The 12,378-nt window shown below is 42.9% G+C and overlaps 1 protein-coding gene and 1 long non-coding RNA gene across 2 annotated transcripts in view; both read left to right on the top strand.

The window, feature by feature from the left end:
• Positions 1 to 8,725, top strand: part of LOC143643329 (uncharacterized) — a 121,732-nt gene extending 113,007 nt beyond the window's left edge. The window contains exon 3 of the long non-coding RNA XR_013156223.1: positions 8,537 to 8,725. This is a non-coding gene — a long non-coding RNA (uncharacterized LOC143643329). The remainder of the gene's footprint in view (positions 1 to 8,536) is intronic.
• A 1,704-nt stretch (positions 8,726 to 10,429) lies between these two features.
• Positions 10,430 to 11,029, top strand: C8H11orf87 (chromosome 8 C11orf87 homolog). Its single transcript, XM_077112044.1, has one exon. The coding sequence runs from the start codon at positions 10,430 to 10,432 to the stop codon at positions 11,027 to 11,029; it is 600 nt and encodes a 199-aa protein (XP_076968159.1).
• The last annotated feature ends 1,349 nt before the right edge of the window (positions 11,030 to 12,378 follow it).

Below are 12,378 nucleotides of genomic sequence, written 5' to 3'. Positions count from 1 at the left end.
TCTTTTAAATGATTCCAGTAAACTAATCAAGACCCACCTGGAATGGGTGGAGTCACATCTCCATGTAATCAAAAGTTTGCACCCACAGTGGGCATGTCACATCTATGTGGAGATTACCTAATCAAAAGTTACTGCCATACAGTATTGAATTAGGTTTTTTAAAAAACAAAAAACAGCCATCTCCACAAAATTGAGTCAGAATTAAAACATGGCTTTTAATGGGTACATAATATTTTCAAACCAGCACAGATGGCTTATAATAAATGAGAAAGAATTAATGTATAAATACCCAGCAGCCTTGCCCTCAAGTGGGCATTTCTCAGGTGGGTGTGAAATGATCTTTCCTGGAGTTTTCTCTTAGATTAAACATCAAGAAGCTGAAAGAAATATCAGATTCCTAGGGGATGAGGAAGAAGCCCGCAAGTGGTAAAGCAGCAAAGAGATTGAATGTGCCCAGATCAAAGAGGAAGCACCTCATCCTAACAGTCAGCCTAAACATCTCTCAGGCCCTAGGAATTTAAAGCCACTGTGTGATAGAACCAGTCTAAGCTGCATTTCTTTTTCTTTTAAATTACATGGGCAGGCACCTGGAAATAAACCCGGGTCTCCAGCGTGGCAGGCGAGAACTCTGCCACTGAGCCACCATTGCCCTAAGTTGCATCTTTTATCCCTTCACCTCTCCTTTGCAGTGACTCCAGGGAGATATGAGAACTGTCTAGCGATCTGGGGATGGGTGACAGGGGAAAAGGAGGAGAAATAAAGGAGAAAAAATAGAAAATAAACCAAACATTATTCCTTTTCATGCTGTGGTCCTTTGGTCTAAAACAAGCCCAAGATGAGGGGGAAGAGAAAATATATGATTAGTATGCTTTTGAATTTTGGTGTTTCTAACCTAGATATTTTAATTACTGAATTGGCATTCTGTTCATGATTTTTAAAAATGTAGGCTGTCATTTAACTAACAGTGGACAAAAAAGACATGAGACCTATTAATTTTTCACCTAGCAGCTCAGAAAATATTTCTGTACAACTTCTAAAGGTACCATAACACAAATTGTTCTACCAAATTATTGTTACCTTTATCTTCCTCAGAAACACTTTGGCTTTACTCCCTGCATATCCTGTTATCAGTAAAAGGCATAGTTGATAGCAGTTGACACAGAGACTAGGTAACAATACAGAGAAGGAAGAAATTTAAGCTGTCCCATGTATTTTTTTCCTACATAGTCACATTTTGTGATGATACCTCCTAAGTTATTTTAAAGCCATATGTACATTGATTCATTTGTTTTCTTTTTCAAACATAAAAAATGATGTGGTTGTTTGAAGTAGTATGAACCCCAAAAAGAACATTTTCTTAAATTTAGTCCATTTCTGTGAGTGTGAACTCATTGTAAATAGGACCTTTTGATAATATTACTTCAGTTAAGAAATAGTCCACTTCAATCAGGATGGGCATTAATCCTCTTACTGAAGTTCTTTATAATCAGAATGACATTCAGACAGGGTTAGAGAAAGTCACAGAAGCAAGAAGCTGAAATTGAAGAGAAGAGAATGGAGAGGCCAGAAGAGGATGTTATGTGCATTGCTATGTGACATAGGAGCCAAAGTCCAAGGACGGCCAGCAGCCAGCCCCAGAAAACCAGTCTTCAGGGAGAAAGCATTGTCTTGATAATTCCTTGATTTGTGCATTTTTCCTAACCTCAAAACCATGAGCAAATAAATTCTCATTGTTTGAACTGACCCATTTTCATGGTATTTGCTTGAGTAGCCAGGTAAACTAATGATATCTAGAGGATTAAAAGAAATTTAATCTAAAAGATAAATGATAAAATCTAAAAGAAAGCTATGGGAATATCTGGCTTTCTCTCTTGGGTCTCCAAATAAATACGGTTTGCTTCATTAGGAAGAAAGAAATAGGAGGAGGAAGCGAGATGACCATCTCCATGTGGAATGTCACCTTACTATTACTGTATTCCATCATTATCATCCAGAATATTGTGTTCTTAGACACTTCCGTGTCCCTAACCGTCTTCCTCTCTTGTGAAAGTTTGAGTCAGAAAAAACAGAACCAAAAGCTGCACTCAAATCCCTCAAGATTACTTCCCCTTTCTTGGCACCTTCATTTACCAAGGAAGGAAACAGTTTTGGTGATATTATTTGTTCTCCCCCAAACCCTCTTGATTGTTCCCTGAGACTGAATATTTTTCACTTTTGTTGCAGATTGATTGCTTAGAGAATGCAATCTTTCCACATCAAAGTATCTCTTGGTTAAATTCAGCACCGCAGAGAAAACAGTTATTGAAGTTGTCCCAAAATATGGGTAGAACTCAGTAAGTTGCCCATCTCTCCCTTTGGATCATGATTTCCTCACTATACAGAGACAAGTTTTATGTCTAATTCAGTGGTTCTTGATGTGAACCTTAGGTAAATTTGGCAATGACTAGAGACAATTTTGCTTGTCATAACTGGGAGGAGCATATGACTAGCATCCAAAAGGTAGAGACCAGGGATGCTACTAAACATCTGTGTTATTTTCCCTATTGCTGCATAACAAATTACCACAACTTTAGTAGCTTAAGTTTATTTTCTCACAGTTCTGTAGGTCAGAAGTCTGGAGGGGCTTGACTGTTTACAGTGTCGGAAGACCAAAATCAAGGTTTTGGCCAACCTGCGCTCTTATCTCGAGGCTCTAGGAAAGAACCTGCTTCTAAACTCATTCAGGTTGTTGATAAAATTTAGTTTCATGTGGTTATAAAACTTTCCTTGTGGGCTGTCAGCCAGGTTACACAGATTATTTTGCATGGGGCTCCCTCCATCTTCAAAGCCAACAACAGTGCATCAAATCCCCCTTGTACTTTGAATCTTTGACTTCTCTTCTGCTGCTCACCAGAGAAAACACTCTTCTTTTAAAGGACTCACTTGATTGGACAGACCTACCTGGATAATCTCCATATTTTAAGGTCAACTGATTTGGGACTTTGAGTATACCTACAAAATCTCTTCATGGCAATACTTAGGCTAATGGTTGAATACATAACTCAGAAATTTAATCTTGGAGTACTATCTTTAGAATTCCGCTTACCACAATCGCTAAGATGTATAGGACAGCCTTTGGCAACAAAGAATTATCTAGCCCAAAGTACCAATAGTACTTGGTTGAGAAATCTTTATCTAGGCATATCTTTTATGCAGGGTGGAAGTATTTTCAGTTTATTTTTCTCATGAAAGATGAATTCACAGCCTATAGCACTTGAAAGAAGCATATGCCATTGGGGTTCTGATCATGATCCAGAATGCTCATTTTCTGGGAGCTTTTGGTCACAAAGATCTTATCAACTGTCTGACATCAGCCAATCATCTACTAGGCCAGCTATCTTTAACACAACCACTTCTCTAACTTCATATACATCAATCTATTTAATTAGTGTACATTCTTTTGTTCTTTGACAAGAGTGGTATTTCAATAGGACATATTAGGAAAAGAGTGAAATGTTATCATTCTCGGCTTTGGACAAATAATCAAATCATGTATTTAACTAGAATGCAGGTTTCCTGATTGCAGAGACTTTCCTTGGTCACTGATATACCAAACACCTAACACAATGTATGGCTTATAATAGGTGCACAATGTATGGCTTATATTAGGCACATAATGAATATTTGTTGATGAGCACCTCCCAGTCAAGGATAAGGAGAAAGAGGAATCTTGACATTTTTCACAAATAACCAAATTTTACTAGGGCTGTAGCTTGATTGGACAAAACTTTTCTTAATGAAATTTAAAGAAGTAAAGCATATGTTTGTGCAACTGAAGGCTGACAGTGCCCTGGTGGTATGTACAAGTGTATAGGCTCTCAACTATTTGTTAAAACTAGAGGAGTCATCTAGTTCAAACTCCCACTCCAGTAAGAAATATCCTCTATGATATCCCTGGTGAGTGTTTGTTTTCCAGCCCTTAGAGATGGTGTCACAGTTCTAGATACTTTGGAATGGTCATTTTCAAAGTTTCTTGCGTAGTCCCTAAAAGCCTTTTAGAAAATCATGGACCTCTTGTCATTTTCAAAGTTTCTTGCATAGTCCCTAAAAGCCTTTTAGAAAATCATGGACCTCTTGCAGATTTCAAGCTGACATCTAAAACATTTTGATCATAAGTTTAATATTTGCAAAGGGTATGATTTCTGGCATATCACTTATCATTTATGTGCTTAAATATATTTTGTCAAAACCTCGGATTGGTAGATTTAACTCATTCTAATTGTCTTCCATACTATCAGGAAAAAACAATTCAAATAGACAAATCAGGCTTATTTTCTGTGAGAAAAAGAGTGAATTCATTTTTTTTATTTAAATAATTGAGAATACTTGTATTCCTGTGACGACCATCTCACTTCTGAATTCTAATTCTAAGATAAATCCATATATAGATAAATAAGGAATAGAGCTTTAAAATGAGTTTATTTTGGATGAAATATGGTACTGTGCCATCAATATTTCTTACAGATGATCTTTTTGCTTTGTTCTCACCTCCTCAGGAGTTAAGCATCTTCAAGGAATTCATTTGTTTTGTTCCTTGATGGTTTTTACACCAAGTAGTTCAGGAATGGTGAGACATACAGTTGTTTCATCCTTTGTAAAATAAGAGAAAGGCAAGGAGAGGTGACAAAGGAATTTTGACATCAGCCAGATAAATTTTGGGGAAAAGAAAAGTACATATAGACATTGAGGATTTGGAAAATAATTCCCTTAAGACTATCCATACCCATATACTCAAGGAAAAATTTTAGTATACTCCCAGGAATTTAAGTTCCTGCTGGTTTAGACAACAATCTGCTACATTGTTAGAAAGCTCTTCCCAATATTGAAATAGTGAATTGAAATCTTCTTCCTTCCCTAAATCTGTTCCACTATACTTTGTTCTCTCTGGAGTACCTAGAGCAAGATAAATTAATCCTCTATGGATAATGCTCCATACATTTGAAGATGCTATCATGCACTCCTTTATCTTTTCATCTCTAGGATTATATTCCTTGTTCCTTGAAATGCTCTTTCTCTGCCATTCTTTTCAGCCCCTTCACCCTTCTAATCATCCTTCCATAAAGGATACTTAATTTTATAAAAATTTTCTGAATCTTGATATCCAAAACAAAATAATGTTACTATTGCCAAAGATAAGCTACCAATATTAGTGAATTCCTTTATAATGTAAATAGCTACCATTTACTGAATGATTACTGTATTCTCAGTGCATAAGGGAACATGACAAAGAAGGTACTATTATTATCATCTTCATTTTTAAAGGTGAGAAGATTCAATTTGAAAAGGACAGTTTGTACAAGGTCAATAACTTCTTTCAGTGCCTTGTTTATTAATTAGTTGCCAGATGGACCAATAGTTGATTTTAAAGTAACATTGCATAAATGGGGCCTGCCTCTGTAGGTATGCAGAGACCCAGAGTAGAGGGGACATATGTTTAGGTAAAATGTCAGGATCAGCTGCACATCCACTCGAAAAGTCCCTGTGAAACCTTGCATGTATCCTGCAGCACTGTGGTCTAGAATGAGCTACTAGGTGACCTAGAGCAGTGTAGCAGTTTTGCAAACTGGATTCTGTTCAGTCCAAAGAGGTCTAAGAGCCCTTTGTGGACTGCCACTGAAGGAATGAGAGGGAGCTTTCTAGCCTCCCTCCTTTGCTTCAACCAAAGAGCTCTTCTTTTTTCTCTAGTTTTACATATCTGCAGTTCTCAATCAGTTTGCATTTGAATAAAGAGTTATACAGCTTAAGAGAGATAGAGGAACCCCCTGCCCCCCACACACACATACACTGACAGCAGTGGGGTTGGGGTGGGGGAGAGGGAGAGAGGGAAAGATTGAAATTGAGAGTGAGTGAGAAAGGAACCACTAGTCATGGAAAGAATATTAATTTTGGAATCTGTTTGTCTAAGTTTGACCCTAATAGCATACTTACTGCTTGGTAACTTAGACATTTTCTCTAACCACTCTGTGCTTTAGTTTTCTCACCTGACATATATCGGATAGGCAAAGACTTTTGTTGAGCAAATAAGTGAATGAATGAATAAGTGATTTTGGAAATAATAATTGTACAGGGTTGTTGTGAGGGTTAATGCTAATAGAGAGAGAGTTTAGTGCAGCCTGGCATAGGGTAGGTGTTTTGCAAGTGACAACAATAGTAATTATTATTATTATTATTATTATTATTATTGATTCAGTGCTTCTTTAGATTGCTGAAACAGGTGCCCATATGTACTACTCTCTAAACTAGATGGAGACCTCTCATTTAACTTGAGAACAAATATTATATGTTACTAAATATTTGGAACCTGTCCAAACCCTGAGGGGTTTTCCCATTATAAGGGAAGATCGAGGGAATGGCAGAATCTAGCCTCTATTCTTGGAAGTATGTCTTGAGAAGTTTGGTGGCAAAGAAAAGTGGCTATCTATTGTCTGAACGAAACTTGGCCACTGTGCCAGCTGTGCCCAAGCCATATAGCCATTGGGTGGGATCAATTCCTGCAGCCCCATAGGTGTGCATATTTGCTGTCATTGCTGTTTCTTGGGCTTGGATTACATTACCTAGTGAAATTCAAGTCTATTCATCTAGCACATTTATCCTCTGGGTAAGACAAATTATAAACACACAGCCCATTCTTCTAGTAAGAGAAAGGAAAAAATATGCTGGGTTTTGACCTAAAAATTATATATTTAGTCTATCTAAATCATTTCCAGCTGAATTCCATTGTCTTGTGAATCATATTCATCTACTGTAGAATGTAAGTTCTCCAGGGTAAGACCTTGTCTTCCCAGAGGTGGTTTAAAATAGTGCAGGCACTTTTCCTGATAAAATATTTAGTTATAATTTATAATGTAAGAATAAGAACAATAGAAGCCTCATCACATGTCCTAGAAACATAGTGTGAAGAGAAATCCCATTACATGTATATTATAATTCCATTACAACCTATTATAAAGGTGTGTTCCTCACTGGGAAAACCCATGCACTCATTTCTCCAAATGTAGAAAACTGATAGACCAGTAAGAGTTAATTATGTAACGATTCTTTGCTTTACAAGATGGTTTTTGCTAAAGATTCTCTTTAAATATCCAGATCTCTTTTTGGAGTATTCAAAATTGGATTTGCTTTACAAAATGTTGATTAGACTCAACTTTTCAGGAACAAAGAGAGTGTGCAAAATGGGGGATTGCCTGTCAAGTGTCAATGGTGAAGTCAGTGAATGCAGTGAAAACAAGGTTCACCATTGTGAGACCATCAAAGCCAGAATACCTAAATATGGCCGGAGGCTTTGGCAGGGCTTCAGAAGGTCCTCATTTCAGACAGGAAACCTAAGCCAACATTAAGGTCTCTGACCATCTTTAACTGTGACTCTGGCAATTGAGGGCATGGAATCCTGCTCTGAAGCAATCACACATTATTTAGCATGTTCTGAAGTATTAGTTTAAATAGGGATATTTTTTAATTGGGTCAAATATATAGAAAGAGTTGATGACTTTTATTCAAATAAATGAAAGCAGAATATTTGGGGAGATATGATGCATTTCTTCCTCCACATATAAGTCATGGGCAAGGAGAGGAAAAGGAGAAGCCGGAATAGGACAAGAGAGGAACACAAGGTCAAAAAAAGAGGAAACCTTTTTGCTCCCCAAGTCACTCTTTTTTTATGAGCATAGCATATAAAAGTAGATAGGTGTGCATGGGTCATTCCTACTAGCCCTTGATTCTGTTGCATAGCAGGAAAAAGCAGTAATGTTTAATGCATCATTCAATCTGGCAAGTAAGTTGTTGCGCAGACACTGTACTAGACTCAAAGATAGGAACAAACAGGGCAAGGCAGGGGAAGTGTGCATTTAATAAAACACCTGTTTTGTTTTCAAAGGCCATACAATGTCTCTTGGTACTGTTCCAAGCTGACTTCTCCTACCGAAAGATAAGCATATTCCATTTCAAGGCTGGCTACTGTAACCAAAGGCACCATTCAGATTTTCCCAAGGATCCTAAACCAATAGTTCACTAGTTGCTGTTTAGATTTAGACAGGGTGATGAGAAACCTTTGGGAAATTCTTTCCATTGTGCAGAAAGGCTATGATTAATAGTACAAAAAAGGCACCAAGCACTTCAACAAGCTTTAAGGCCAATGACAGAGTGCTTTGTGAGAGGTACAATGCGCAGAAGTTTTCATAGTGCTGTACATTTCTGGACTTTTCTAACTGAGGAGTCCCGCCTTGTACATCTTGTGTGTGCTTTGTGTGTTCATGGGTGCACAGATTGTCAGAGGAGAAGGAGTGTTTAATATACTGAGTGGGCCTTGGGCCTGTAGATGAAGAGTGTATGAGGGAGGAAGGGAGACTTCTGAGTCAGGTAGAGCCAAGGATTAGTTGGGGATTCTGGTGGAGAGGAAACTGGTTACTTTGAATTATTTGATGTTAAATGTGCTTTCAGGCTTGAATTTCAGGTTCTTGCATCCAGAAATATCCCCAAATCATCTCTCGCTCTCACACAGTTTATATTCAGAACCATGGGCACCACAGAAGGATTCAAGAAAGGAAGATCGCTATCAGCCAAGGGAGAAAGTCTGATCTGTGCCTGGAGAGGAGATGGGTCTCCAGAGTGTAGAAATGCTTTCCTGGGACCATCTGTAGGGATGTTGAGAGTGAGGAATCTGGCAGCTGGAGAACTGAAGCTTCAACCTTTCCTAGGCCTGGGAGTGCAGAAGGTGGGTTGCTTACGGGGTGGAAGTGGGGGTGCGCATTGTAGCCCCTGGACATGCAGGGAACTGGGTGCAAGGGTGGCAGGGGCCTCGTTCTGCCAGGAACAAGGTGTTGGGGTGTTAGGGTAGGGTGGGGGCCTGAGGGGTGGCTTGGAGCCCTGGCGGTGACTGCCTGACGTCACCGGCCTCTCTGGCAATAGGCTGCGAGCTGAGCTCCCTGAAGCGGCGGCGGCGCCGACAGCAGCGCGGTCGGTCTCTGGCCCCTTCACTCCGCGCCTTCTGCAGCCACCACTGCAGCCGCGCCGCGGGGGCTCTTTCTCTGCAGCCAGCTGGCGGCCCCAGGTAAGAAACGCTTGCGGCTAAAGACTCCCGGCGGTCCTGCGCGATGGGGGAGGGCAGCCCCGGAAGCCTGGGCAGGCACCCCTGGCCATATAGCTTCGGCTCCGGTTCGGACCCGGGCCCTGGCCCCGGCTTGCGCGCCGCCTCGCTGCTCCGCAGTGCAACAGTTTGCAGCTGCCTCTTGGGAACAGCAAGAAGGCTTTATCGCGCGCTGCGGTTTTGCCGGCTCTGGTCTCTGGAAGAGCCTCCGGCCCTCGGGCTGGGAGAGAAGGCCGGAGAGAAGGTCCGTTCCCCAAACTTTGCAGACGGGAACCCTCCTCTTTCCATTTACAACGCCCCTAAAAAGAAACAACATATCGACAAGTGGGGGGCGGGGGAAAAAAGACAAGGAAGATGGGGAAAAGGGGGACATTTGGGGGATGTGATTCAGCTGAGAAAGGTGCTTCATCTGCCTTTGGGGGGAGGTGGGGTGTTGGTGTTGGTTACCAGGGAAGAAGACTAGAGAAAGGATGGGACGCGATCTGCGCGTCCGCTGCTATCGCTAACAGAGGCGAACTGAAACGTTGTGTCAGGCGGTACCACCCTGGAAATAGAGAACCTAAAGGATTTAACGCCAGCCGGGGTGAGAGGGTGGGGGGAGGGAAGACTGAGTACCCGGAGTCGGCTCAGCAGCAGGGGTGGGTGCTGAAGAGGGTAGGATCCAGGCGGAGATGTCCGCGGAGAAGGCGCCAGAAAGAGCGGACGCTTCAGGAAGTAGGGACCGGGATCCGAAGCGGCAGCAGTCTGTTGCAATTAGAAAGTTGCTGAGGCTCAGGGAGACTACCTTATCTGCTGAGTAATCCGCACCTCCGCTGTGCCAGCACAGACCCCTTTCCCGCGAGTGGTGCGAGCAAGTAGCTGAAGGCTCTGGTACACGGCGGGGGGCAGGTGGGCTGGGGTCCGTTGGCTGCGGAGATGATGGGCAGCGCCCAGCCGAGGCAGAGTGCGGGGAAGAACGTTTGGCAGTGGCGGCTGATTATTCCCGTCCTTCGCACTACCTCGAGCAGCGGCTGGGATCCTAACTAAGCCTGCTCTCTTTGCAGCCTGGTGCCTCCGTGCAGGGTGCAGGAAGAAGCGCGCGGAGACGCGTTCCACGCGGGGCCGGAGAGGATCTGCCAGGCGCATCTCGCTTTCTGGCCGGCTTGCTTGCCTGCAGTTGTTCCTTTAGTCCTGCGCTCGTGCGCCAACCCCGGCAAGGCTCAGAGAGTAGTTTTGGGTGGCGTGGGCGCCCTCCTCTTCCTCGCTGGTGGGAACAGTGTGCCTAAGAGGGGAAGCCTGGTGGGCCTGGCCCCTCCCAGCCCAGCGCCGATGAGTGCCAGGGCGCCCAAGGAGCTGAGGCTGGCGCTGCCGCCGTGTCTCCTCAACCGGACCTTTGCTTCTTCCAACGCCAGCGGCAGCGGCAACCCGAGTGTCCGTAGCCCAGGCGCAGGCGGCGGCGGTGGTGGCGGCACCTGCATCACGCAGGTGGGACAGCAGCTCTTCCAGTCTTTCTCCTCCACGCTGGTGCTGATTGTCCTGGTCACCCTCATCTTCTGCCTCATCGTGCTGTCCCTCTCCACCTTTCACATCCACAAGCGTAGGATGAAGAAGCGGAAGATGCAGAGGGCTCAGGAGGAGTACGAGCGGGATCACTGCAGCAGCAGCCACAGCGGCCGGGGGCTGCCCCGGGGGGGCAGCCAGGCCCCAACCTATGCAAAAGAAACCCGGTTAGAAAGGCAGCCCCGGGACTCTGCCTTCTGCGCTCCTTCCAATGCCTCCTTCTCCTCTTTGTCCCCCGGCCTCCCATGCCCAGGCCCCTGTTCTCCTCCTCCTCCACCGCCGGCCCCTAGTCCGCAAGGAGCGCACGCAGCCTCTTCCTGTTTGGACGCAGCTGGCGAGGGCCTTTTGCAAACGGTGGTACTGTCCTGATTGTCTGGTCCCTTTTTGATCCCCTTTCTCTTTTCCAATTCCTTTGCCGTCTTTTGCTTTTTCCCTCTCTTCTTCCTTTTCCCTTCATCTTCTACTTTCCTCTGGCCCCTTTTCCTCTTCCTTCTTTTCATCTTTGCCCGCCCCTTACACTGTTTCTCCTCCGCCGAGGCACTGTGCGGTATTTGTAAATACGGGGCGAGGAAAGTCTAGGAAGAAGGAATAATGCTGATAATAATACTTTATTAATATTTACAATAATTATTATAATACTAACACAACCCAAGCGCATGACAAATCACATAATTTCTCATTGTCAATGAAAGATGTGTCTTCCCTCCCAACCCCAGGACCCCCTCCCACAACCCAATAAGGAGGAGAAACCGCACAAGTTATCAAACACACAGAAGGCATTCACCACCCGGGAACAAAGGCAGGGGAGGGGTCTCAGTGGTGTTGTATATAGCTGTCAAGTTAAGGTTCCATTACCTTCTTCCCCCTAGTCCCCCAAGCTTTCACTCTTCCTTCAGCTTCCCTCCCCTCCCCATTCCCATCCCCAGCCGGACTCAGGCAATAGTATGTTATAAAGAAAACGTCTGTATTTAAGCAACAAAACTAAAAGAGACCACAGAGACAGCTGTACAACCAGGTGAAACAAATGTGAAGAGATTAGCTTAAGGATAGATATTTCAATCCGTGAACAGACCCAGAAAAGGAGGCAACGTTTATGACAGGTACCCCTCTCTAGTCAGCCCCTGTTTTGGTTAACCACTCCCTTGTTCAGGACACTGCATTTTAATTTATTATTAGAAATATCCCTCGCTGGTCGAGATTAAGTATGTTAAAATTATTACATTAGTTAAAAACAAAACTAATCTGCTTTTGCTTGCCCCACCTCTACCTGTATACCTTTAATTTGTGACCATTTTCAGGATTCACAGAGGGCCCCAGGGTTGTCCAGCCAAGTCTGATGCTGAAACCACTTCACTGTACTGGTTATTCCCTCTGGTTGTGTAGGTGAAGGAGGGACTGTTTCGGAAAGTGATTATTTCTAGCTTTCAGTTGGTTTCTTTTTCTGCAATCGGGTTTGTATGTACTATTGATTTTCTTATTATTAGACATCTCATAAGTTACCTTTTGCAAAAAAAAAAAATATATATATATATTAGGTGATGTACAGTACTGAAAGTGCCGTAACTAACCAACCAGAATGTTTCTGTTTTACTTTTAGAACATGTGTACCTTTGTTATGTATTTATTCTATTGGTACCAAATACCAAATCAAACTACAGTTCTGTACTAAGTCCTTCAAACTGTATATCCTTTGTTCTTAATTTCCAGCTGTTGATATA

This window comes from Tamandua tetradactyla, chromosome 8 (genome assembly GCF_023851605.1).
Source record: "Tamandua tetradactyla isolate mTamTet1 chromosome 8, mTamTet1.pri, whole genome shotgun sequence".
Lineage (NCBI taxonomy): Eukaryota > Metazoa > Chordata > Mammalia > Pilosa > Myrmecophagidae > Tamandua > Tamandua tetradactyla.
This window is presented reverse-complemented; position numbering and strand designations above follow the sequence as displayed.